Here is a 24,889-nt window from a genome sequence, read left to right as displayed (position 1 = left end):
CTGTAACAAAGTATACAAATTGGGTAGCTTAAAACAATAGGAACTTATTCACTCAGAGTTCTGGAGGTTAGAAGTCCATAATCAAGATGTCAGCATGGCCAGGCTCCCTCTAAAGTCTCTTAAGATGACACTGTTCCATGGTAGCTTCTGGGGCTTGCCAGCAATTGAAGGTGTCCCATGGCTTGAAGATGCATTACGGCAGTCTCTGCCTCTGTTGTCATGGGGGTATGTATTCTTTTCTGATAAGGACATCAGTCATTGCAGTTAGGGCCACCTTAACTGAATATGATCTCATCTTAACTAATAACATCTCCAAAGACCCTTGTGGTCCGTGAGTCTTGCAACCCAACAAACAAGTTCTTTATCTTAATCCATGTCCCTGTGGGTGTGAATCCACTGTAAATGCAACCTCCTCAAGATGTTATTTTTAGTTAAGTTGTGGCCCTACTAAATGAGGGTGGGTCTTAGTCCAGATTACAGGAGGTCTTACAAAGGGAAGGAACTGGAAGCCAGAGTCAGAAAGGCCACTGGCAGAAGCAGGAAGTCAGTGAAACCAGAAGAGAAGAAATATGAGGACACTGACATGTAACAGAGGTAAAGACACAAGCCAAGGAACGACAAAGATTGCCAGGAGGTAGCATCAGAATGCTACTCTCAGGGAGAAAGCAAGCTTTTCCAATATCTTCTAGTCTCAAAACTGTTAGCCAATATATGTTCAGTGTTTAGGCTAACACATTGTGTGGTACTTGTGATAGCAGCTAAGGCAAACTAAGACCACATTTTGAGATTTCAGGCGGACATGAACCTTTGAGGGATACTATTTAACCCAGTATATATGCTAGCTGAAATTTCACCATTAAGGATTAATGTATTTATTTGGAGGGATTACACTAAATGTGATAGATGCATGGCATGTGCAATACCACTTCCTCCCTCACCATGTTTGTGGCAAACATTACCAATCATGACATTCATTCTTACTGAGCCTGAACTTGGCCTCAAAATACCTCTTCTCATCCATAGCCTTGCAGCCTACAATTTCCAATCAAGTGGGATTTGTCTGTAAGAGTGACATCTATTTTTCATCCTTGCCTTATTCATTTTTCTATTATGACTAATACTCAAGGAGGAGTGACAGAATTCACTAGCACCTTAATATGTATTTTCCTGCAATAAACTATGTTTCCCAATGATGGAACAGTGCCAAAAGAGCTAAGAGTATTGGGCTCTAAAGAGTCAAGGCAGGGAGGGGAAAATGCCACAGAAAGAGGAAATATCAAATGCTAAAGGAAATTTGGTTCCTTCCTACCTTTGATGAGAACCAGCTCTGCAGGGGATCTTAGGCACACATGTTTTTTGTGTTTTTATTTTATCTTATTTTTAAAAATTAGAGCAGTAATAATGTGGGAACTAATGTGGGAATGCTGTATTCTTCACATGATTTTTGAAAAATTAGAGCAGCAGTTTGTGACAGAGGTAAAAGACACAAGTGAAAAATACAGCATTCCCACATTATTTCCCCTCCCCATTATTAAGACTTTGCATTAATGTGGTACCTTTGTTACATTTGATGAAATAATATTATAATTGTGCTACTAACTATAGTCCATCATTTACGTTAGTGCTCACTGTGTTGTACAGTCCTATGTTTTATTTTTAAATTTTTATTCTAGTAACATATATACAATCTAAAATTTCCCCTTTTAACCACATTCATATTCCCATATACCACCTTATTATTAACATTTTGGATTAATGTGGTATTTTGTTATAATTTATGAAAGAATATTTTTATAGTTATACTGTTAACTATAATCTATGGTTTTACTTCAGAATTCACAGGTTGTGTTATATAGTCCCATGGATTTATTTATATTTAATTATTCTAGTAACATATACACAGCCTAAAATTTCCCCTTTTGACCACATTCAAATATATAATTCAGTGTTGTTAATTACACTCACAATATTGGCTACCATCACCACCATCCATTTCCAAAACTTTACAATCAACTGAAATAGAAATTCTGTATAAATTTAGTATTAACTCCCCATTGCTTACCTCCACCCAGTCTCCTGGTAACCTGTATTCTAGGTTCTAATTCTATGAGTTTGCTTATTCTAATTATTTTATATCACTGAGGTCATACAATATTTGTCCTTTTGTGTTTGGCTTATTTCACTCAACAGTAATGCCTTCAAGGTTCATCCATGTTGTTGCAGGAACCAGAATTTCATTCCTTTCTAATGCTGAATAATATTCCATTGTATGTATATATTATATTTTATTTATAAAAATAAGTTGATAGACACTTGGGTTGCTTCCATCTTTTGGCAATTGTGAATATTGCTGCTATAAACATCAATGTACAAGTACCCTTTTGAGTTCCTGCTTTCAATTATTTTGGGTATGTATCTAGTAGTGGGATTGCTGGGTCATATGGTAATTCTATACTTAGCTTTCTGAGGAACTGCCAAACTGCTTTCCACAGAGGCTGCACCATTTTACATTCCCACCAGTAGTGAATGAGTATTCTATTTCTCCACATTCTCTTCAACATTTGTAATTTTTCTCTCTTTTTCAAATAGTAGTCATTCTAGTGGGTGTGAAATGGTATCTCATTGTGGTTTTGATTTGAATTTCATTAATAGCTAATGATATTGAGCATCTTTTCATGTGCTTTTAGCCATTTGTATATCCTCTTTTGAGAAATGTTTATTCAAGTCTTTTGCCCATTTTTAAATTGGGCTGTTTTTTTAAAGTTGTTGAGTTGGAGTTCTTTATTTATTATTGATATTAAACTCTTACTCAGATAAATGATTTCAAAATTTTTTATTCCATGAGTATGATGTCTTTTCATTTTTGTGATAAAGTCCTTTGATGGACAAAAGTTTGTAATTTTGATGAGGCCCCATTTATCTATTTTTGTTGTTGCTGTTGCTTGTGCTTTGGGAGTAAAGGCTAAGAAACCATTGTTTATCACAAGTTCTTGAAGATGCTTTTCTGCTTTTTCTTCTAGGAGTTTTATAGTTCTGGTTCTTATATTTAGTTCTTTGTTCCATTTTGAGGGAATTTTTGTATATGGTGTGAGATAGAGGTTCTTCATTCCTTTGCATGTGGATATCCAATTTTCTCAGCATGCTTTGTTGAAGAGACTCTTCTTTCCCAACTGAGTAGACTTGGCAGTCTTGTTAAAAACCAATTGGCCATAGATGTGAGGGTCTGTTTCTGACTCTCAATTCAATTTCGTTGGTCTGTATTTCTATCCTTATGCAGGACCATGCTGTTTTGACCATTGTAACTTTGTAATAAGCTTTAAAGTCAGGAAGTCTGAGTCCTCCAACTTCGTTCATCTTTTTCAAGATGGTTTTGTCTATTCAGGGATCCTTACCCTTCCAAATAAATTCTTCCATTTCTGCAAAGCAGGCTGTTAAAATTTTGAATGGAATTGTGTTGACTCAATAAATTATTTTGGGTAGAATTGACATCTTAACAACATTTAGTTTTCCAATCCATAAACATGTAATATTCTTCCATTTAGCTAGATCTTTGATTTTTTAAAGTAAATTTTTGTAGTTTCCCATGTATAAGTTCTTTACATCCTTGACTAAATTTATTCTGAGCTATTTGATTCTTTGAGTTGCTATAGTAAATGCATTTTTTTTTCTTGATTTCCTATTCAGATTGTTCATAACCAGGGTATAAAATACTATTTTGTGTGTGTGTATATTAATCTTGTATCCTGCTACTTTGCTGAACCTGTTTATTAGCTCTATTAGCTTTGTTATAGATTTTTTTGGAACTTTCTATATATAGGATCATGTTATCTGCATATAATGAAAGTTATTCTTCATCTTTTCCAATTTGGGTGCCTTTTCTTTTTCTTGCCTAATTGCTCTAGAAAGAATTCCCAGCACAATGTTGAATAACATGGTGGTAGTGTACATTCTTTTCTTGTTCCTGCTCTTAAAGGGAAAGCTTTCAGTCTGTCAAAATTTGGTATTGTATTAGCAGTGGGGTTTTCATAAATGCCCTTTATCTTGTTGAGGAGGTTTCCTTCTATTTCTATTTTTCTAAGTGTTTTTATTCGGAAAGGAGGCAGGGTTTTGTCAAATGCCTTTTCTGTATCAATTGATTCCTTTGTTTTGTTAATGTGGTATATTGCATTGATTGATTTTCCTATGTTGAACTATTATTGCATACAATATAAGGGATAAAACATACCTGATCATGGTGTATAATTCTTTTAATGTGCTGTTGGATTAGATTTGTTGAGGACTTTTGCATCTATACTTATAAGATAAATTGGTCTGTAATTTTCTTTTCTTGTAGTATCTTTACCTGTTTTGGTATGAGGTGAGGTGGGCCTCATAGAATGTGTTAGGTAGTGTTTCCTCCTGTTCAATTTCTTGGAAGAGTTTTAACATGAATGACATTAATTCTTCTTAATGTTTGGTAGAATTCACTTGTGAAGTTAAGAATACATGTTTTTGAAGTCACCAAGTACTTTTAATCCATGCTTAATAGATGGGCAATTTAATGTTCTTTTTTTAAAAAAGATTTATTTTATTTATTTCTCTCCCCTTCTCCCCCGTTGTCTGCTCTCTGTGTCCATTTGCTGTGTGTTCTGTGTCTGCTGGCATTATCCAGTGGCACTGGGAAATTGCGTCTCTTTTTTGTTGTGTCATCTTGCTGTGCCAGCTCTCTTTGTGTGAGGCGCCACTCCTGGGCGGGCTGTGCTTTTTCCACGTTCTTTAATTCTGGCATCTTTGGCTACTCCTGTAAGGGCAGACCCAGGGCTTCTAACACCAGGTATGGTGAAGTGCAATAATCACCTATTCATCTTTGGATACTGTAAAGGATGTCGCTTAGTTAATTTCATGGAAGTTAACCATTTCTGGGCCCCAACATCTAGTGATGATGATAACAATTATGATCATAAGAATATTAGTTAACATTTATTAAGCATTTCGTGTGTATCAGATACCATTAAGTACTTTGCATACAGTATATTGAAAAATCCTCACAACAATCCTTCAAGATCGGCACTGTTAACCCTCTAATTTTTGGATGAGGAAATAGAGGATTTAGAAAAGTTAACCAACATGGTCAATGTCACAAAGATAGAAGAGGGTAAGGAAAGAAGAGGGTAAGGAGGAAAGGCCCAGATTCTAACCCAGTTCTGTTCAATTCCATACTCTGTAGTTCTCAGTTATTGTGATTTACCATCTCTCTTGATAAAAATGATAGAGTATCTCAGAGATTCCCTCAGGGAGTAGTTAATATTAAGAAGAATAGCAATCAGGATGAAGTCACTCACTTTATTTTAAGTGTGAGTCATAATATAATGTTTTTTTAAAAAATATAACTTGTCTCTCTCTCTCCCACCTCGCCCCCGCCTCTGCCTCTGCCCTGCTGTTTTTCACTGTTTTTTTGTGTCCATTCGCTGTATGATCTCCTGTATCTATTTCTCTTTTTTGTCTTCTCTTCTCTTTCTCCTCTAGGATTCAGAGGGATTCGATCCTGGGGACCTCTGATGTGGAGAGAGATTCCCTGTCAATAGGGCCACCTAAGTTCTTGGTCTATGCTGCACTTCACTTTGACTCTCCCCTTCATCTCTCTTTTGTTGCATCATCTTTCTGCATGACTCACTTGTGTGGGCACTGGCTCACTGCAAAGGCACTGGCTCACCACATGGGTACTGGCTCACTATGCGGGCACTCATGTGGGCACTCGGCTGACCACGTGGGCACTCACATGGGCACTCAGTTTACCATGTGGGCACTGGCTCACTGTGCAGGTATGCTTTCTCTTCTTCTTTTTCACCAGGAAGTCCCAGGGATCAAACCTGGGTCCTCCCATATGGCAGGCAGAGGCCTTATCACTTGAGCCACATCTGCATCCCTTAATGTTTTGATTCTACTTCAAGATGGAGAGCTTGTCTTGAAAAACTAAGCTACTATGCCTATGACCAAACATACCTTTAAGATTGGAAGTAGATCTCTAAATGACAATTTAACACTCTAAGGGAAGCCCAGAGCTTATAGTAGCTTTCATTAACTCAGATTGTCCTTTTCCTCATTCAGAACATGAAATAGAGGCTATAGTTCTACATTTGGCTCCCAGAAAAGTTTATTTTAAAAAATATATTTAAAAATGTTTCAGTATGAAGCAGTAAATACTTGATTCATACATGATTCTCTAAATATAGGCTATGATTATAAAACTTAAATCATGAGCACTTTGATTCAGTTGTTCAGTGGCTCTCAGGGTTGAGTTTAGTTGGTAAGGAGAAAATCCTATGCCACTTTTCATATAGCTTCCATGTAAATTGGGTATTAATTTTACTTTATGACAAGGTAGAAGAACTCATGTGGAAATTCTATACTAGAACTGATCTTCTACCTCTAATATTCCAGAGTTATCTTCCAAAATCATGGTTTGAATGTCATCACTCCTCTGGGTAGCTTCTCTTCACTCCCTCTAGAATGTGGTAAAAATGGTCTCTGGTACAAAGTCTGATGTGACCTCCCTTGATTTTGTGTTTCTGAGAAGAATAATAGAGTTCTTTCCCACCTCTTTCTTATCCAATCAGGGTGCATGGATTTTTGGAAGCAAAATCAGTACTTTTCTTCTTTAAATATGGGTTTGGGCTTAACCAAGAGTAGATGGTGGCTATCGCAGTGTAGGGGGAGGCAGTTGAGGCATGTGTTCTGGGCCTCCCTCGTTGCCTACGGTGGCTGCAGAACTGAGGACTCACCGGGCATCAGGCTGAGGGGTGATTGCAAAATCATGTCCATGTTGTCTGGACAACCTTATCATTTTTAACTCATCCCACCTGGGAAGGGAATAAAAATCAACTTCTGGGAAGCAGACTTGGCCCAATGGATAGGGCATCCGCCTACCACATGGGAGGTCGGCGGTTCAAACCCTGGACCTCCTTGACCTGTGTGGAGCTGGCCCATGCGCAGTGCGGATGCGCGCAAGGAGTGCCGTGCCAGGCAGGGGTGTCCCCTGCATAGGGGAGCCCCATGCGCAAGGAGTGCACCCCATAAGGAGAGCCGTCCAGTGTGAAAGAAAGGGCAGTCTGCCCAAGAACGGCGCTGCAAACACGGAGAGCTGACACAACAAGATGATGCAACAAAAAGAAACACAGATTCCCAGTGCCGCTGAAAGGATAGAAGCGGTCACAGAAGAACACACAGCGAATGGACACAGAGAGCAGACAACTGGGGGGGAGGGGGAGAGAAATAAAATTTAAAAAAATCTTAAAAAAAAAAATCAACTTCTGCCTGAAGAAAAGCTTTGAAGAATGAATAGGAGTTTATCAGGCAAAGACAAATGCTTGGCAATGTGTAATAATATGTTGAGTCTAGCAAATACCAAGTAGACCTACTTCCAAGTAGAGTGTAAATTGCAAGGAATCAAGAATGGCAATGTAAAGATCAATATTATATTATAAAGAAATTATTTTTCAGTTGTAAGCAGCTGGACATTTTATTAGGCATTTCTATTATTACACATCTTACTACTTAAACCTATATATAGAAAGCTGCTTTGTATACTTTGGGAAAGCATTATCAAATGTTAAATCATAATAAAATATTTTGGATGCAGCTGGCTTCATTGTTAGGTCCTAGAAAGCTGGAAAAGAAACTTGAATGTCTCTATATGAAAAAGCTTAGGTGTATTTCCAAAGGTTCTTCTGAGCCTGGGTTAGAGGTGATCCTTCACAAAAGTGTCCCGTGATCAAGTGAAACATATGCCTTTAAGATATCAATATTGACCCTAAGAGTTCGAATCCAGGTAGGCAATATGCGTATATAGGAATTACAAACACTTCTGACTTTTTATTTATTTTAATATTTTCATCTATTTTTAACATAACTGTGTAAAGGTATATACAATAATTTATGCATTTTTAAGATTTTACTTAATGAAAAACTTAAAAATTATAAAGAAATATGAAAATGGCTATCCTGAGAAACCCTAGAAGAAAGGTTAATGAAAAATTAGAGGAAAAAGCACATGAACAATAAGAACAATAATAACGAATCTCTAAGGTGCTGAAGACACCAGAGAAGAATAACTGGAAAGTAGGAGAAGACCAGTACACCTAAATAATAGAAGCACTGACCGCAAACAATTGATGAACTATGAGAAGCTACCATAAAGTTGCAATGCTGAGCACTGCAATGCAAGTTAAGAGGACATGCCAACTTACCAAAAACTTTTATAATGGAAGGTCCACAGGAATGTGGGGAGAATGATCAAGCTTATATGGGGCTGTTGCAATTTCATGATTTTATAGCTGCAGATGTCTCCCAAATCTGATGCCTCACCCTTATATACTCAGGTGGTATTATGGTCTGTGCCTGCTCTGGGCATCCATTCTGACTAGTTGGTGCCCACCTTGAACTAGGTGTTAAATCCTTTGGTTAGTATCCCAGACAAATGGAACTATTTGCAGTTCCCTCTGTGATGGTCTGGACCATTTTTAATGTGGGCTCCTTCACTGATATTCCAAAGAGAAGCCTCTCATTGTCAAATACCATTTCCCTCTTCCTATAAAAGGACATTTTTTTTCTGATGTGTCTGAGAGGTTAAGTTAATCTACATCATAACATGCTGCAGGTAGAAAGGAAGAGAAGGAACCCAAGCATCTCTAGTGCCGAGTGTGAAAGTTATTTTTGTCAAAGGTTTATAGAGTATCTCTGCATAGCTATGGGGTGTGAAAGAAATAAATAGAAGAGGAAATGGAAGTTTAACAAATGTTCCTGGAGACTACACATTTGGATCTATTTTAATGTCTAACTGAGAAATGTGGAGAAAAACAAAATTACTTTAAAATTATATTTGGCTATTACATTGGGCTTCTTAAAATGCACAGGAAAATAAACAGCATAAGCATATCCAGTAGAGACACTGTGAGTCACAGGCTGCAAAAGAATTCAACCAAATAAACTTAGAATTTTCCTCGTGTTTTGCTTATGTTGTCATTTCTCTCTGGACTGCTGTTCCACATTCTAAATCCTAACCAGCCTTCAAGACTTATTTTAAAAGCCAGTTCATTCTCAAAGCTTTCCTTCATTCTCCTCTTTCTCCTCCTCCAACAACAACAAAAAACCCAAGGAAACTGGCTATAACCATTTTTCTCTTTTGAAATTTCTTAACAATGGATCTTTTCATCCCCTATAGCAATTCTTGCCATCCTGTGGTGTAAACTGGGTTACTGCTCAGCTTTCCTTATGGCAGGATAAGGATTCCGCTTTCATGGGCCCGTTAAGTAGTCAGTTCCTAGGTTCCAAAAATTGGCTGCTGTTGTCTTCTCATCATTCTCTTGTATTTAAAAATTTATGGCTTAAAAAAAACCTTTTTAAAAATGGTATTTTGATTAGATTTGGGGTGGGGAGATGTGAATATGGGCATTCAAGTTACTTTAAACAGAAAATATTTTATTATAGAAGATTTTTAAAAGAACAGGTTGTTAAAGAAGGGGCTTGGTTTATGCTTACCTTAAGATAAGTGACAGGCTAATATTTAAACAGGTTTAAAATGATTCTGAAAATCCTGGGGTGCTAACTCCATGAACAGTTAAGATTTTGGTTTTGTAGTCAATAAAATGGGGGACAGGTGGAGATTGGAAGAGATAATCTCTCAGTCTAAGCCTGTTTTTCAAATTCTAGATTCTATTTGATTTTAGGGGGGATGAAGTGTTTAGGGGAGAAACCTCCCATCCTTAAGGAGGTTCTCAATGGGCTGGATCAAATATGCATTCCCCCTAAAATGCCTATACTTATGTTCTTTGCTTCTGTTTTACCTCCAAAGCCATAACTGAGAAACTGTGTCTTCATACTGAGCACTCCACAGACCATAATACGAGCAGCCTTATAAATAGAAAATGTTCCCAAACTGGCTAGAATATAAAAATAAAAGGAAATGTCATTCCTCTCCCCTGGGGATGCTAGCAGGCAGACTGGAAATTTGCACACACAACTGTTAAGTGATCTCCAAACACATTCTGTTCAAATAGCCTCCCAACATGGGTACCATTTTATATTGACTATATGGAAAATTGGAATTACTTACCTGAATCTATGGCCATTGAACTCTTGGGAGAGAATTTTACATTGCATCCATGGCTGAACTCTATGGCAACCATACAACAAAGTCTGTGCCAGTTGTTAAAATGAGCCCATTCAGACTAAACTTTGGTTTGAGAAGCTCCTGTTGAACTTAGCAGGGAGCTTCTGACTTCCAAGAGGAAGCAGAAAAGGACTGGTTAACAAATAAGATAGTGGAGTATATAAAGGTCATGTATGGAGCAAATATTGGTAAGAATGAGTAAGAATCCAAGAAATTCAAAATTGTCACTGTATTGACAGTTAAAATCAGAGATCTTTACAAAAGCCCTCTAGTCCACACTCTGCCTTCTGATAAGGCAATATTTAAACTCATTTCTGGCAAATTGGAATCTGCCCTCTTTGCAGATTTTTATGACAGAGGTCCTACCAACTTTCTCACTCAGCCATTTTTTCTTTGGGAAGTTCTTTGACATGACTTCAATTTTTTTTCCTTCTTGTTTTAAAGCCACTTTCTATGACATAATGCCTCAAATCTCTGATTATATAACTCCATGTCAGACTTTTGGCTCCTACTTGGTCTTCTTGTCAGATTTCCCCAGTCTCTATATTCTATAAATCTATACTTTCTCAAATTGTTATTTCAAAAGGTCCTGGCCTGTGGTGAGAACTTTCACTGGCCTGGGAATCAGGAAATCTTGATGTGAAACCTCTGTGATACTTCGTCATGAGACAGGGGTGGAATTCATGTAACTTCTGGGTTTCAGGTTTGTCACTGGATAAGTGATGTAGGTTAATTAGATTTCAGGTACTGAATTCTACTGTATTCTCTTGTTTCTGGTGCTCAGAGGTCTACTTCCAGGGCAGTGAAGGAAGAGATGGATAGGAGTTTAGCGTGATAAGCTTCAAGGGGACTGCGGGATTAAGGTGACATTTAAGAGCCTCTTCCTTCCCCTTCCGGTTGTCTCCCCATTATCTTGGAGGAATGTCTGGGGCTGAACTTGTGGTGATCAAGATGCTGAGTCTTCTTGTTCTGTAGTTTTTCAAGAATTTAGATGACAATGCTATAAAGAGGATGAGGTCACTAGCTACTAATAAGCTAGCAAAAGCTTGCAAAGATGTTGCTCTAATGAAAATTATTTATTCTTCACCTATGAATAATTGAAACTATAATTGAGAGGTAAACTGTTTCTGATCTCAATCAATCTCTACCTGTAGCATAGTTTCATTCTTTGAGGTGGTCTCAGTAATAAAGCTCTTCTTTGAGATATATTTTTTATTACTTACCTTTTCATGGGTTTATATTTTATCTTTCCAAAATATGAGGACAAGATGCAAAGATTTTTTTTTTTAATATCCACTACAGGATAAAACCTACTGTTTCCTGTATGTTCACTAGTGTGATCAAGAACTTGCTGACGTTTGGGGTAAATTATCAATGAATTGGGTCATAGGAAAATATTTTTTTTCTGAGACTTTTTTCTAATAACCCCAATCCTTAAATGTGATTAACAAATTGATCTTTGAAATTGTTGTTTTGTCTTCATTTTATTGATGCTCTAATTGACTAGTGTGTAAGATGCTTATCCCAACTAGCTCACAAGATTATTGTTCTTTTATAGAAAATGGTAGAAAAGTTGTGGGAATAAATGACATAGCATGCATAAAACATTCTGATAAACCATGAAACAATAAAATTCAAAATATTACTGTGCCAGATTGAGAAGCAATACTACCATTCAAATGAGCCCATGTCTTCAGTTAGACAGAAATACTTTCCCATTCTGGAATGAGTTGCTCTCTTACCTTTCCTGGGCTCTTACCATAGCTGCCTCTTTCCTCCACTTTTCTGCAAGTTTGACCGTGAATTTCAGTATCCATTTAAAAACAGGTTTGAAATGGTACTAGGAACTTACCTTCACATTTGAGCAGGAAGAAGTCCATGTTGTGGCTGAAGGAAGCACTGAAATAAGTGCAGTTCTCAATCAGGTCACAGGAGAGGCACTGCCTATTGAAGTTGCCCACTGTGTTGGCACTGAGGAGAAAAGAAATCAGGGCAGGAACTGAGGCATGGCTGTCGAACCGAGAGGAAACATTCACAATGGTCAAGATCCAAGTCTCTTAGTATGGTATTTCAAGCTGGCCAATTTTTCTGCTACAAAAAGGTGTTTTGTGGACCCCTGCATCAACCAGTCGGGTGCTTTTCTCCCATCAGGACCCCTGCTGGAGTATCTGTTAATACAAGCTCCATATTCACCTTTCCCCTGAAGCCTTCCCTGACCAGTAAATCCCTCCTCCTTCTTAGAATTCTCAGCACTTACGCTTTATGGAATGTTGTATATTCTTTTATTTGAGCCCAGTGCATGGCCCTGAGGTCAGGAGAATATAGTTGTTGGGTATTGTTACCTAATATTTTATCCATATGTCTTATCTCAGACTAGGTCATTAGCTCTTTGAGAACAGTAGGTATGTTTGAAATATCTTTATCCTCCCTTGGGGCATATGATAAGGCAGGTGCTCCATAAACATCAAGTGAGTCAAACTCTGGCTGTTTCCAAAAACTGTTTCTCCTGACAGGGAGGAATGATTGCAATTTTGCCTCTGAATGGAGCTGGAGGAGGAGGGGCAAATTTGAAGATGTTACCCTGGGACCACTCTGATCAAAAATGATTTTACATCAAGAAGGCCTAAAATGTATTTCCCAAAATTAAAATATATTGTGGTATACAGTACTTCTCTTTTTTTAAAAGGAGGTACCAGGGATTGAATTTAGGACCTTGTACATGGGAAGCAGGTGCTCAACCACCAAGCTATATCTGCTCCCTAGAAATTCTTTTCTGAATATTTTACATGGAAGGGTCAATTACAACCACAGCTTCCAATATGAGACCTGTTTTTAAATGACTGGAAATACATCATGGGAGAGAGAAGATAGACTTCTACTGGTAGAAGTGAGAGAGGACAGTGTAGGTAGGCTGCCTTTATAATTTTTATTAATTTTGTGATATGACTACTTAAAGTTATCCTAATAGACATGCATCAATGAAAAGTCCAAAGAGAGCAGCAGCCTGTGATCACATGGATTTGCCTGAGAGTTTTTCGATTCCTCCAACCTTAAATTCTCAGCACAAAGACCAACTTCTCCCTAAATGGTTTTAATTCTCTCCAGCCTTACAGCTATTCATCTAGGAAGGGGCTTTTTCTCCAGGGCATCCCCCAATTTAATGCTGAAAAGGTGCAACTCTGCAAAGGCAGAGAAGCCCTCATAGGTGAGGGAGCTGCTCTGCGTGCAGGAGGAAGTCGGGTACCTGTAGAGTTGCCGTCTTCTTGGCAGGTCCTCCGTGCTGAGGAAGTAACTGCAAAGATCATAAAGGCACCCAGGAGTTAGTTTTGTTTCAAGGCACGTTTGTGTTTCAGATATCACCCACCACCTTTAGAGGTACTCAGGGACTCCCACCATTCAGTGACTATGTCGACTAGTTCTCCCATTAGGCCCCAGCTCTAAGTGTGGGCAGAGCAGGGGCAGGGGAGACATCTAAGGACCAAGGGACGGGGCTTGAGGTACCTCTGCAATGGCCTTGGCTTTACAGTCATGAGCAGCCTGTTGGGGATGGTGGTAGCAGGGGCGGTGGTGCTGATGTAGATTGGATTTGGATCCAAGATTACTAATTTTCAAGAGAACAAGGACCTGAGACATTTAATACAAGTCTGATGTACAGTCTGCCTCAATGAATAACTTTTTGGCTGACTGTCATCTAAGACTGTGACTGTAGAAAGCGAGGCACTCATCATCTGAGTAGGGAGGCTGAAGAGCATCGCGATAAAGTGCACGGACTTGGGCATGAGTTAAATCCCAGCTCTACCCGTTATCAACCGAATAGCATGCAGTAAATAACAGCTTCTTTTCTTAGTTTATTTATTTTAAAATGGGGAAAGCAATACAGTTCCTGCATGAAAATGTTGCATTAAATGAGATCATGCTCATAAAGCGTGTACCATAGCTTGGTATTTTTTGTTGTGCTGAGAATTAGTAAATAAATAGTTGGTAGATATTAGTAATAACAATATTATTAATAATGATAAAGTATTTCACTTCCCAGATCCGGTTGCAAATAGCTTCATCATTAGTAATTTAAAACTTCAGAAGTTGGGCTGTTGAAACAGGAATCTAGAACATAGTTTCATCAAGAATCTGAGAGACTAATTGTGCTGGCTAAGAAGGATAAGATTGAGGCCTCCTGAGCTATAATTCTGTACTCAGTGAGTATAAGTGGATTTTTAAAAAACGGATGTGGCCCTCTTAACCAGTAAGATGTGTTATAAACTGGCCTGGCGTGACATGGTGTGAGTCCTTACTTACATTTTATTCCGTGTCTCGTCATAGGCCAGAATCTTGGTCACATCCCAGTCCCCAGAAGTGATTGACTGTATGTTGTCATTGCTGCTATTGGGCTGGAACACACAAACACGGGAAGCGGTCAGAGCCACCTTGGAGTGAGAGGGAAAGACACCGGACAGAAAAGCTCTGGCTCTTAATTCTTGAGCAATTTTGGACAGGTAATGGAAGGACAGAGATTCTCTCTGTTGGAAGTACTGGTGCATTCCCCTCTCTGCCTGTTCCTCTTGTTTAAAGTCTACCTTGTTTAAAGTCTACTTCTATGAAACCTTTCTGACCATCCCCAGTCCCAAACAGCCATGCAGATTATTATGGGATTTCACATTTTTATTCAATAGTACACTGATTGCCAGTTAAAAGACAGTGCTTCACATGCTGCTGATATTATCCCTTAAATTTGTGAGTATAACTGGTAGAGTCATTATTATAGGGAGAAAGGGAAGGGAAGAGAGAGAGAAAAAAGGGGCAGTGGATGAAATGGAGAAGGAACTAAGGAAAGAAAGAATAAAGGAAAAAAAGAGACACTTGGCCTATTTTATCTTCCTTTGTCATTACTTCCAAAGGTAGTTTGAAACAATATTATTGAGTATTGCATGCCTCACACACATGGTCTCTCCCTAAGTGCTTACAGAGTTAAACAAAATAATTACAACAATAAATCATAACAGAAGGAGAGGGACCAATCTCATTTCGGCTGCGAATTGATTTGGGATGTGGCGGCAATGTGGTGTAGAGTCCTAGGCATGCTGTTCTGGATGGCAAGTGCTGCTGGAAGCAGGCACAAAGCTGGTGGTGATTAAATAGGTGAAGGGTCTAAGTGGAACACCCTGGAGAATGCAGAAATGGAAGTCACAGAAGGGAGTGCCTGTGACTAACTGGAGCCTGTGCTAGAAGCTGGGGGATGTGCGGCTGCTTCCAGAAGGCAATGGGGCATGGCTGGGCAACTGGGGATGTGAGGCAATGGGGCAAACGCAGGAGAGTAAGGTAATGGGCTGGAAGACCAGCTTTCCACGGGAAAATTTTTGTACTTATAATAGGGCACTCAGAAAATGTTAATTGGGTGAATTTAGAGACTGGGAGTTGAATAAAAATATCAAACATTTTTGCAGTCTTGATTAGAGTGGTCCAAAATGAGAAAACATGGGAATCTGGGGATGTACAAGGAAGACCACTGATATAAGGGGTTCGCAGACATTCTACCAGTCATGTAATTAAGTTCATTTAAACAGAATAAGTGCACCCATGCTTCTAAGTAAATGCTGTCCCTATCACAGGAAACACAGTGGAGTCTTCACTTTCATTCCATAGATAATCTTGGAATATTTTTCTTGAAATTGCCTTTTGGGCCACATAATAAATATGGGTACTCTATTTTATGTTCACAGTGTGTGTGTGTGTGTGCGTGTGTTCTTTATATGCTTTTTTTTAAATTAAAGAAGTTGTAGGTTTAGAGAAAAATCTTGCAGAAAATACACAGTTCCTTTTTATACCCCCTAACAAATATAGTTTTCCCTATTATTAACACTGCATTAGTGTGGTATCTTTGTTACTACTGATTAAATAATATTACTATAATTATACTGTTAACTATAGTCCATAGTTTATACTAGGGTTCACTGTTTGTGTTTGTGGTGGTTTGGAGCTGTATATTCCCCAGAAAAATATGTTCTTACACTTAATCCATTCCTGTGGGTGTGATTACCAATTGTAAGCAGGATCTTCTGATATGAGGCTACTTCAGTTAAGGTGTGGCTCAGGACCGGTCTTGATCCTATTACTGGAGTTCTTCATAAGCAGAATGAAACTCAGACATGGAGAAAAAGCCCCGGAAACAAGCAGGCAAAATTCAATGGAACGTGGAAGAGGATGGAGAGGCCAGGAGAAGCCACCAGTGACACAGGAGCCAAGGACCAACGATGGCCGGCAGCCAGGCCCAGAATGCCAGTCTTCAGGAAGAAAGCATCACCATGATGACTTGATTTAGATTTTCTCTTAGCCTCAAAACTGTGAGCTAATAAATTCCCATGGTGTAAGCCAGTGGTATTTACCTGAGCAAACAAGGAAACTAAAATGGTGTTGTACACTCTAATTTTTTAAATGACATTATTCTAGTAACATATATACAACCTAAAATTTCCCCCTTTTAACCACATTCAGATATATAATTTAGTGGTGTTAATTACATTCACAATGTTGTGCTACCAACACCAACATCCATCACCAAAATTTTCTATTACCACACCCAGAAACTCTACACAAATTAACTCTTTGTTCCCTACCCCCAACTGGCCCCAGGTAATTATATTCTAGAGACTGAGGCTATGAATTTGCTTACTCTAATTATTTCATATCAGTGAGATTATATAATATTTGTCCTTTTTTGCCTAGCTTATTTCACTTATCATGGTGTCGTCAAGGTTTATTCATGGTATCGCATGTATGAGGACTTCATTTCATTTTATAGCTAAAAAAATATTCCATTGCAGGTCTATACCACATTTTGTTTATTCATTCATCTCTTGATGGATACTGGGGTTACTTCCATCTTTTGGCAATTGTGAATAAAGCCACTATGAACATCGATGTACAAATATCTTTTCAAATCACTGTTTTCACTTCTTTTGTGTATACACCTAGAAGTGGGATTGCTGGGTCTATACTTAAATTTCTGAGAAATTGCCAAACTGTCTTCCACAGTGGCTGTACCATTCTACATTCCCATCAAGAATGAACTAGTATACCTACTTCTCCACATACTCTCCAACCATTGTTATTTTCCGTTTTTATTTTATTTTTTATTTTTCTGGGATATGTCTGTGCCTGCTTTAAGAGACAAGCAGAAAGCTATTAAAGGAACAAGTACCTCTTTTTAAATAAACTTTTTATTTTGATGTAATTTCAAACTTACAGGTTATGAAAATAATACAAAACCCATACAGAGAACTCCAACATACCTCCTACCCAGTTACCCAGATCCACCAACTTTTAACATTTTGCCATAATTGCCATATCATTTTATCTATCATCATTCTCTCTTTCTTTCTAATAGTATATATCTACCCATCCATCCACCCCATCCATTTTTTTAATAGTAGCCATTCTAGTAGGTGTGAAATAGTATCTCATAGTGGTTTTGATTTGCATTTCCTTAATGGCTAATGATATTGAGCATCTTTTCATGGATCTATTGATCATTTTTACATCTTCTTTGGGGACGTGTCTATTCACGTCTTTTGCCCATTTAAAAATTGGGATGTTATTCATTTTGTTTTTGAGTTGTAGGATTTCTTCATATATTCTGGACACTAAACCCAAACCCTTAGTGAATATTTTCTCCCATTCTGTAGGTTGTCTTTACTTTCATGATGAAGTTCTTTGATACACAAAAGGTTTTAATTTTGATGAAGTCCTATCTCTCTTTTTTCTTTTGTTGCTCATACTTTTGGTATAAAGTCTAAGAAACCATTGCCTAACAGAAGGTCCTGAAGATGGTTTCTTTGGTATTCTTCTAGCAGTATTATAGTTTCGGTTCTTATAAGGAAGTCTTTGATCCATTTTAAGGTAATTTTTCTATATACCATGAGGAAGAGGTCTACCTTCATTCTTTTGTTCATAAATATCGAGTTCTGTCAGGATCATTCATTGAAGAGATTATTCTTTCCCCATTGAGTAGACTTGGAGAATTCTTGTAAAAATATCAATTGGCCATAAATGTGCAGGTTTATTTCCATTCCATTGGTCTATATATATTGTCTTATTTCTGATCTTAGAGGAAAAGCTTTCAGTCTTTCACCCTTGAGTATGCTGTTAGCTGTGGGTTTTTAATATATGCCCTTTATCATGTCAAAGATGTTTCCTTCTATTCCTAATTTTCTAAGTGTTTTTATCAAGAAAAAGTGCTGGATTTTGTAAAATGCCTTTTTGCATCAATTGAGATGATCATGAGTTTTTTTTCCTTTATTACTGTGGTATATTACATTAATTGATTTTAAAAAATGTTGAACCATCCTTGTATATCTGGGATAAATGCCACTTGATCATGGTGTATAATTCTTTTAATGTGCTATTAGATTCATTTTGTTAGTGTTTTGTGCAGATTTTTACATCTATATATATTAGGGGTATTGTAATGCAATTTTCCTTTTTTGTGGCATTTTTATCTGTTTTGGTATTAGGGTGATGTTGATCTTATAATTAGTGCTCCCTCCTCTTCATTTTCTTGGGAAAGTTTAAGCAGTATTAGTGTTAATTCTTCTTGATCTTTGGTAAAATTAGCCAGTGAAAGCCATATGTTTCTGAGCTTTTCTTTGTTGGGAAGTTTTTGATAACTAATTCAACTCTTGTTATTGGTCTGTTGAGACTTTCTATTCTTTTTTTTTTTTTAAGATTTATTTATTTATTTCCCCCCCTTCCCCTCCTCCTGCCCTGCTGTTTTTGCTGTCTATGCTGTCTTCCCTTCTTATTTTCTCTCCTCAAGGATTCACCAGGATTCGATCTGGAAACCTCTGATGGGGAGAGAGGTTCCCTGTTAATTGCACCACCTCAGTTCCTGGTTTCTCCTGTGCTTCACCTTGACTCTCCCCTTGTCTCTCTTCTGATGCATCATCATCTTGCTGCATGACTCAATTGCACGGGGTACTGGCTCACCACACGGGCACACGCATAGGCACTCATGCAGGCACTGGCTCACCATGCAGGCACACTTTCTCTTCTTTCCACCAGGATGCCCCAGGGATCAAACCGAGGTCCTCCCATATGGTAGGCAGAAGCTCAATCACTTGAGCCACATCCACGTCCCTTCTATTTCTTCTTGAGTCACTATAGGTACTTTGTGTGTTTCCGGGAATTTATCCATTTCATCTAGGTTATCTAATTTATTGGTCAACAGTTGTTCATGGTATCCACTTAGAATCCTTTTTATTCTGTGGGTTTGGTAGTAATATCCTCCTTTTCACTTATTATTTAGTTATTTGTGTCCTCTCTTTTTTTCTTTGTCAGTATAGCCAAAGATTTATTGAATTTATTACTCTTTTCAAAGACCCACCTTTTGGTTCTATTAATTCTCTATATTGTTTTTATTGTCTAATTTATTTCCACTCTAATCTTTGTTATACCCTTCCTTCTGCTTGCATTGGGCTTAGTTTGTCCTTTTTTTTCTAGGTCTTTGTGTTGTAAGGCTAAGTCTCTGATTTGAGACCTTTCTTACTTTTTAATGTAAGCATTTAGAACTATAAATTTCCCTCTCAGAACTCTCTTTGCTGCATCACTTTAGTTTTGGCATGCTGTGTTTTTGTTTTCATTCACCTGAATATATTTCCTAATTTCCCTTGTGACTTCTTATTTGATCCTTTTGTTGTCTTAGAATGTGTTGTTTAATTTTTACACATTTGTGAATTTTCTAGTTCTCCCTTTGTTATTGATTTCTAGCTTTATTCCATTGTAACCAGGGAAGTTACACTGTATGATATCAATATTTTCAAATTTATTGAAACTTGTTTGGTCACCTGTTTTAGTTTGTCAAAGAGCTGCTGATGCAAAGTACCAGAAATGGGATGGAGTTTATAAAGGGGATTTACTTGGGGTAAAAGCTTACAGTTCTGAATTAGTATAGTACTGTATAGTATGAGGGTGTTTTTGTTTTTTGTTTTTCAGTTAGGGCAGTAAAAAGAATTTATTTGGGAAGAGAGGGAAAGAACAGACTCGCTGAGAAATGGGAGAGAAAGACGGAAGATTTGGTGCAGGCTCCTCTAGGCAGAGAGAGCAGTATGAGAGTTTGTAAGAATCTCTCACGTGGCCTTGGGGATGCACAAGTCTAGACTCGGCAAGTAGACTGCAAACCAGGGGCTCTGATGAAAGTCCAGTGAAGGTCGTTGATGAGTTTCTGGGAGACACTGGCTTTCCACAGATGAGCTGGGAAATTCTTTCTGAATGCTGAAATCACTTCCCCTTTTAAGGTATTCAACTGATTAGATAAACCATCACTCACTGCTGATGGCAATCTCCCTAACTGAGATAGGTGTAATCAGCTATCTATGCAGTAAACTCACTGGTGACTAAAGTCCAAAAATGCCCTTGTATTACAATTAGCCCAGTGCTTGCTTGACCAAACAACCTGGCCAAGTTGACACCTTAGGCTAACCATCACAAGTTTCAAGGCTATGAAAATTCCAAATTGAGGCACCATAAAAGGAGTTTTCTCCCCAAAGTCAGCTACTATTGATTCTGTTCTCTGGGCATGTGGCAAAGCAAGATGACCACTGATCTCTACTGAGGTCTCAGGCTTACCGTCTCTCAGAGCAACCAGGCATAGTGCTTGTCTCTTTCTGGGCTTCCTCTATCAGTCTCAGCTGCTCCACTTTATTCCTGAGGTCAGCTCTGAGCTATCAGGCATATAGTTAGCAGGGCTCCTCTCCTCTTGAGCTGCTCTGTGGGCCCAGCCTCTTGTTGGCTGCATGCTTAAGCAATCCTCCAGTTCTAACTCACATGGCAGAATAAAAAATAGCAACTTCCTTTTCCCATGTCTGTGTCTCCATTTATTTCAGACTCAGCAAGAGGGTAGAGACCCAAGCTGAATCACACCTCACTGATATAGTCCATTTGAAAGAGTCTCACACCCATAGGAATGGATTCGCTCACAAGCATACTCTTTCTCTTTCTGGGATTCATAAAATATCTTCAAACTGTCCATCACCTAACATATGTTCTATATGGGAGAATGACCATGTGCAATAGAGAATGTGCATTTTGCAGCTATTGGGTAAAATGTTCTTTATATACATCTATAAAGTGTAGTTGATTGATACTATTGTTCAGGTCTTCTATTTCCTGATTGATCTTCTGTCTAGATGTTTGATCTAGATGTTTGATTATTGAAAGTGGTGTATTGAAATCTCCTATTCTTAATGTAGAACATCAATTTCTCCCTTCAAATCTGTCAATGTTTGCTTTATTTGTTTTGAGGCTCTGTTGTTAGGTGCATATATATTTATAACTGTGATGTTTTCTTGTTGAAGTGACCCATTTATCAGTGACTGTCTTTGCCCCTCATAAAAGTTTTCTTTTTTTTTTAAGATTTATTTATTTATTTCTCTCCCCTTCCCCCTCCTCCCCTGGTTGTCTGCTTTCTGTGTCCATTCGCTGTGTGTTCTTCTGTGACCACTTCTATCCTTATCAGTGGCACCGGGAATCTGTGTTTCTTTTTTTGTTGTGTCATCTTGTTGTGTCAGCTCTCCATGTGTGTGGTGCCATTCTTGGGCAGGCTACACTTTCTTTAGCACTGGGCAGCTCTCCTTTCGGGGTGCACTCCTTACATGTGGGGCTCCCCTACGTGGGGGACACCCCTATGTGGCATGGCACTCCTTGCGCACATCAGCACTGTGCACGGGCCAGCTCTACACGGGTCAAGGAGGCCCAGGGTTTGAACTGCAGACCTCCCATGTGGTAGGCAGACACCCTATCCATTGGGCCAAGTCTGCTTCCCTCATAAAAGTTTTTGACTTACATTCTATTTTATCTGGTATTAGTGTAACTACCCTATTTCTCTTTGGGTTACTATTTGCACAATATATATTTTTTCCATCCTTTCAATTTCAGCCTGTGTCTTTGAATTTAAGGTGAGTCTCTTGTAGTTAGCATATAGTTAGGTCATGCTTTTTCACCCATTCTGCCAATATTTGTCTTTTGACTGGAGATTTAAATCCATTTATATTGAAAACAAGTAGAATAATATAAGACTTTCTTCTGCCATTTTGGTATTTGACAACTTTCAGCCTTTTAGGCTGCCACCTGATAGATTGGCACCGACATACAAGCATGCCAGTATTCAGGTAGGAGTTACTTTGCTCCCTCCAGAACAGGGCCAGGGAGTCACAATGGGAGTGCAAGTGCCTCCATACTGAACTGGGGCACACAGGAGGGGGAAGGCCCAGCAAAGATTCCATGCATTCCTCTACCATTTTCAAAGCTGCATTTTACTGATTTGGCATTTGCCCAGTTACTGCAACCCTTTAACTATTTTCCAGAGGTTTGAAGTAAATGGTTTGCCAATTTTTGCTAGTCCTTCAATGATTTCGTGGGGGTAAAGGCACCCTGAAATGTCTTATGCTGCCATCTTGGTCAAATGTCACAGTATATTTTTGATTAACCTCCTTTTTTTTCCTCCAAGCCTGATGCCAAATAACCTTGGACTACTTTAAAAAATCAAATGCAGCCAGCAAGGATGAGGCTCTGTGATCACTGGGGATCTTCAATGAAATGGCACATTCCCCCTCTGCCTTCTAAAAGCAGAGCTCCCCCAAAGGGCAGGTATGGTAGCATCACTTCAGTAAAGTGGCCAGGCTCCCAAGAGTGGCCACTTGCAGGGGCTCTATTCATGAGGATGTCTAATTTTGTTTCTAGATTCATTTCTATTAACCTCTGAAACCCTCTGCTCTGTGGTGCTCTGCCATCCACCTACCAGACCCCATGCAGTGGCATAATAAAATAATATGTTACATCTGCATTTGGCTAAAAGTAGGGATGAGCTGCCTCAGAGAGGATAGACTTATGAAAGAGCAGTAGAAAGCCTGTGAGTGCAGTGAATCTCTTGCTTGTGCAGCGGAAGTGTGCAAAGAAGGCATCATAGCAGATGGAAAAGGAAAGGCCAGACAGCTACAAGATCACCATGTAAATTAAGCCAACAGGAGTTCTCTGTCTTCTGACCAGCAGTAAATCCCAGAGATTCCTCTGATGTTGCCAGAAGTATCATTCATATTCTTGACTGAAAGTGGCTCGACTGAAACTCTGGGTTTGACAAATGCCACATTCCATCCCACCTGTGGGAACTTACCTCCATTAAGCATTCTGGGGTTCTTCTGTCTGGGGTACTCGACAAGGACTAGTATGCTCAGGGTGCTTGGTCATTAGAGGAGTCACAACCATAGCAAAGTAGTTTTGAAAGTGGCAGTATTTACCTGGGACGATGACACTGTAATATGATAGAACTTTCCTCGTCCTCCTTGGGGGATTGCTCTGACAAAGAAAACCTTTCGGCCATCCTTGGAGAACACTGGTTCTTCATTCTGTGGACAATAAGGACTTGATTCAATGAATAGAGAAGTTTCATTTCCTTTTGAAGGGGTTGAAGCAGGACAGAACACATTTTGAGAAAATGTAATGGATACATTTCTATGAAATTTCTAATGACAGCAGCAATGGAAAGAATAAGCACTGTGAGGGGCTTTTTTTCCATTGGTAATCATGAGTCAAACCTTCGGTTTTCTCAGAGAGGAGAAATAATGAGGAATTAAGAGGCCACAGTCTAGGCAGGGGCAGAAGAAAAGGCGTTCATCGTGTGTCTGCTATGCCAAGCTCACTGGAGACACCCCGCCTTAGCTCTCCAAAAAGCACAGCACGGTACTACTTCCTTCTCTAATTGTTGACCATTGAAACCAAAGTGTGTTGCAAAATATCTCCAGTTCCATTTATTACATATCATAAAGGATGTAATTCAGAACAATCACAAACCTGATCTTGGCTAAAATTGAATACTATCCTTTCGATCCTGTCTTTGGTTCTTTTATTTAATAACATTCATCTTGCCCTGAACAGCCGACCAAGAAGACAAGAAAAAAGAAAGCAGCAAGAACAGCAGGGAAGCATGACATAGTCTCCATATTCTAAAATGTAGGTGAGAGAGAACAGCACTCCCAGAGGCTTGGTTTCCTTTTTAAATCACATTTCACTGGAAAGAAGAATTTCGGCGGCCAGCATAAGGCATTCACTAGACAGCACAGGTGTGCTTGGATCTACTGTCTCTTTTCCCTGAAAACCAAATCAGAATTCCAAGTTTTCTCTGGGGGAAGGAGTCCCAGGCTGGATTCAAAGCAAAGGCCTGGAGTGCTTTGCCACCGATTCGGCCTGTCCCCCAGACCATCAGCATCAGCAGCGAGTTGCTCAGCCTCCCACCACCCCCTGTAGGTTGCCTGTCACTTTGACAGGCGAGAAGGAAATTTGCAACAGCAGCATCTCGACCTCTCTCAAGCTCAAGTTTGAAAGTCCCCATCCATGAGCGCCAATTAGCTGGCTACGATATATATTTTCTGATTCAAGGAGCCCCACGCTAATGCGGGATGAGAACAAATGGTAAACAAACCCCAGCTGGCACAAGGAAAACTCATTTCCCTGCAGTGAATGAACACATGCAAATATGATATGCCCAAAGAAATAAACTAACGTGATTAAAATGACATTTAATCTTCATGAATATTTGCAATAAAAGGAAACCTTTAATCTGCAAATATTTATTTTTCTATTTAGAGTTGGAGGCATGGTATTTAAAAGTAGAGGAAATGGAAAGAACAGCAGTAAATTTGGCTTTTTAAATGTTCTTCTGTTTGCCAGCTACAGGTTAGCTATGGCAATGTTATCTCA

At 38.8% G+C, this 24,889-nt stretch overlaps 1 protein-coding gene across 10 annotated transcripts in view; it reads right to left on the bottom strand.

The window, feature by feature from the left end:
- The window catches only part of DPP6 (dipeptidyl peptidase like 6), a 1,316,366-nt gene that overhangs the window by 84,590 nt on the left and 1,206,887 nt on the right, over nt 1-24,889 (bottom strand). For all 10 annotated transcript variants that reach the window (XM_058297586.1, XM_058297590.1, XM_058297593.1 and 7 more), the window contains 4 exons: nt 23,431-23,538; nt 14,444-14,535; nt 13,392-13,439; nt 12,000-12,118 (listed from right to left, as the gene is read on the bottom strand). In XM_058297586.1, the coding sequence (XP_058153569.1) occupies nt 12,000-12,118; nt 13,392-13,439; nt 14,444-14,535; nt 23,431-23,538 (367 nt within the window). The remainder of the gene's footprint in view (nt 1-11,999; nt 12,119-13,391; nt 13,440-14,443; nt 14,536-23,430; nt 23,539-24,889) is intronic.

The sequence above is a fragment of the Dasypus novemcinctus genome, chromosome 5, assembly GCF_030445035.2.
Source record: "Dasypus novemcinctus isolate mDasNov1 chromosome 5, mDasNov1.1.hap2, whole genome shotgun sequence".
Lineage (NCBI taxonomy): Eukaryota > Metazoa > Chordata > Mammalia > Cingulata > Dasypodidae > Dasypus > Dasypus novemcinctus.
This window is presented reverse-complemented; position numbering and strand designations above follow the sequence as displayed.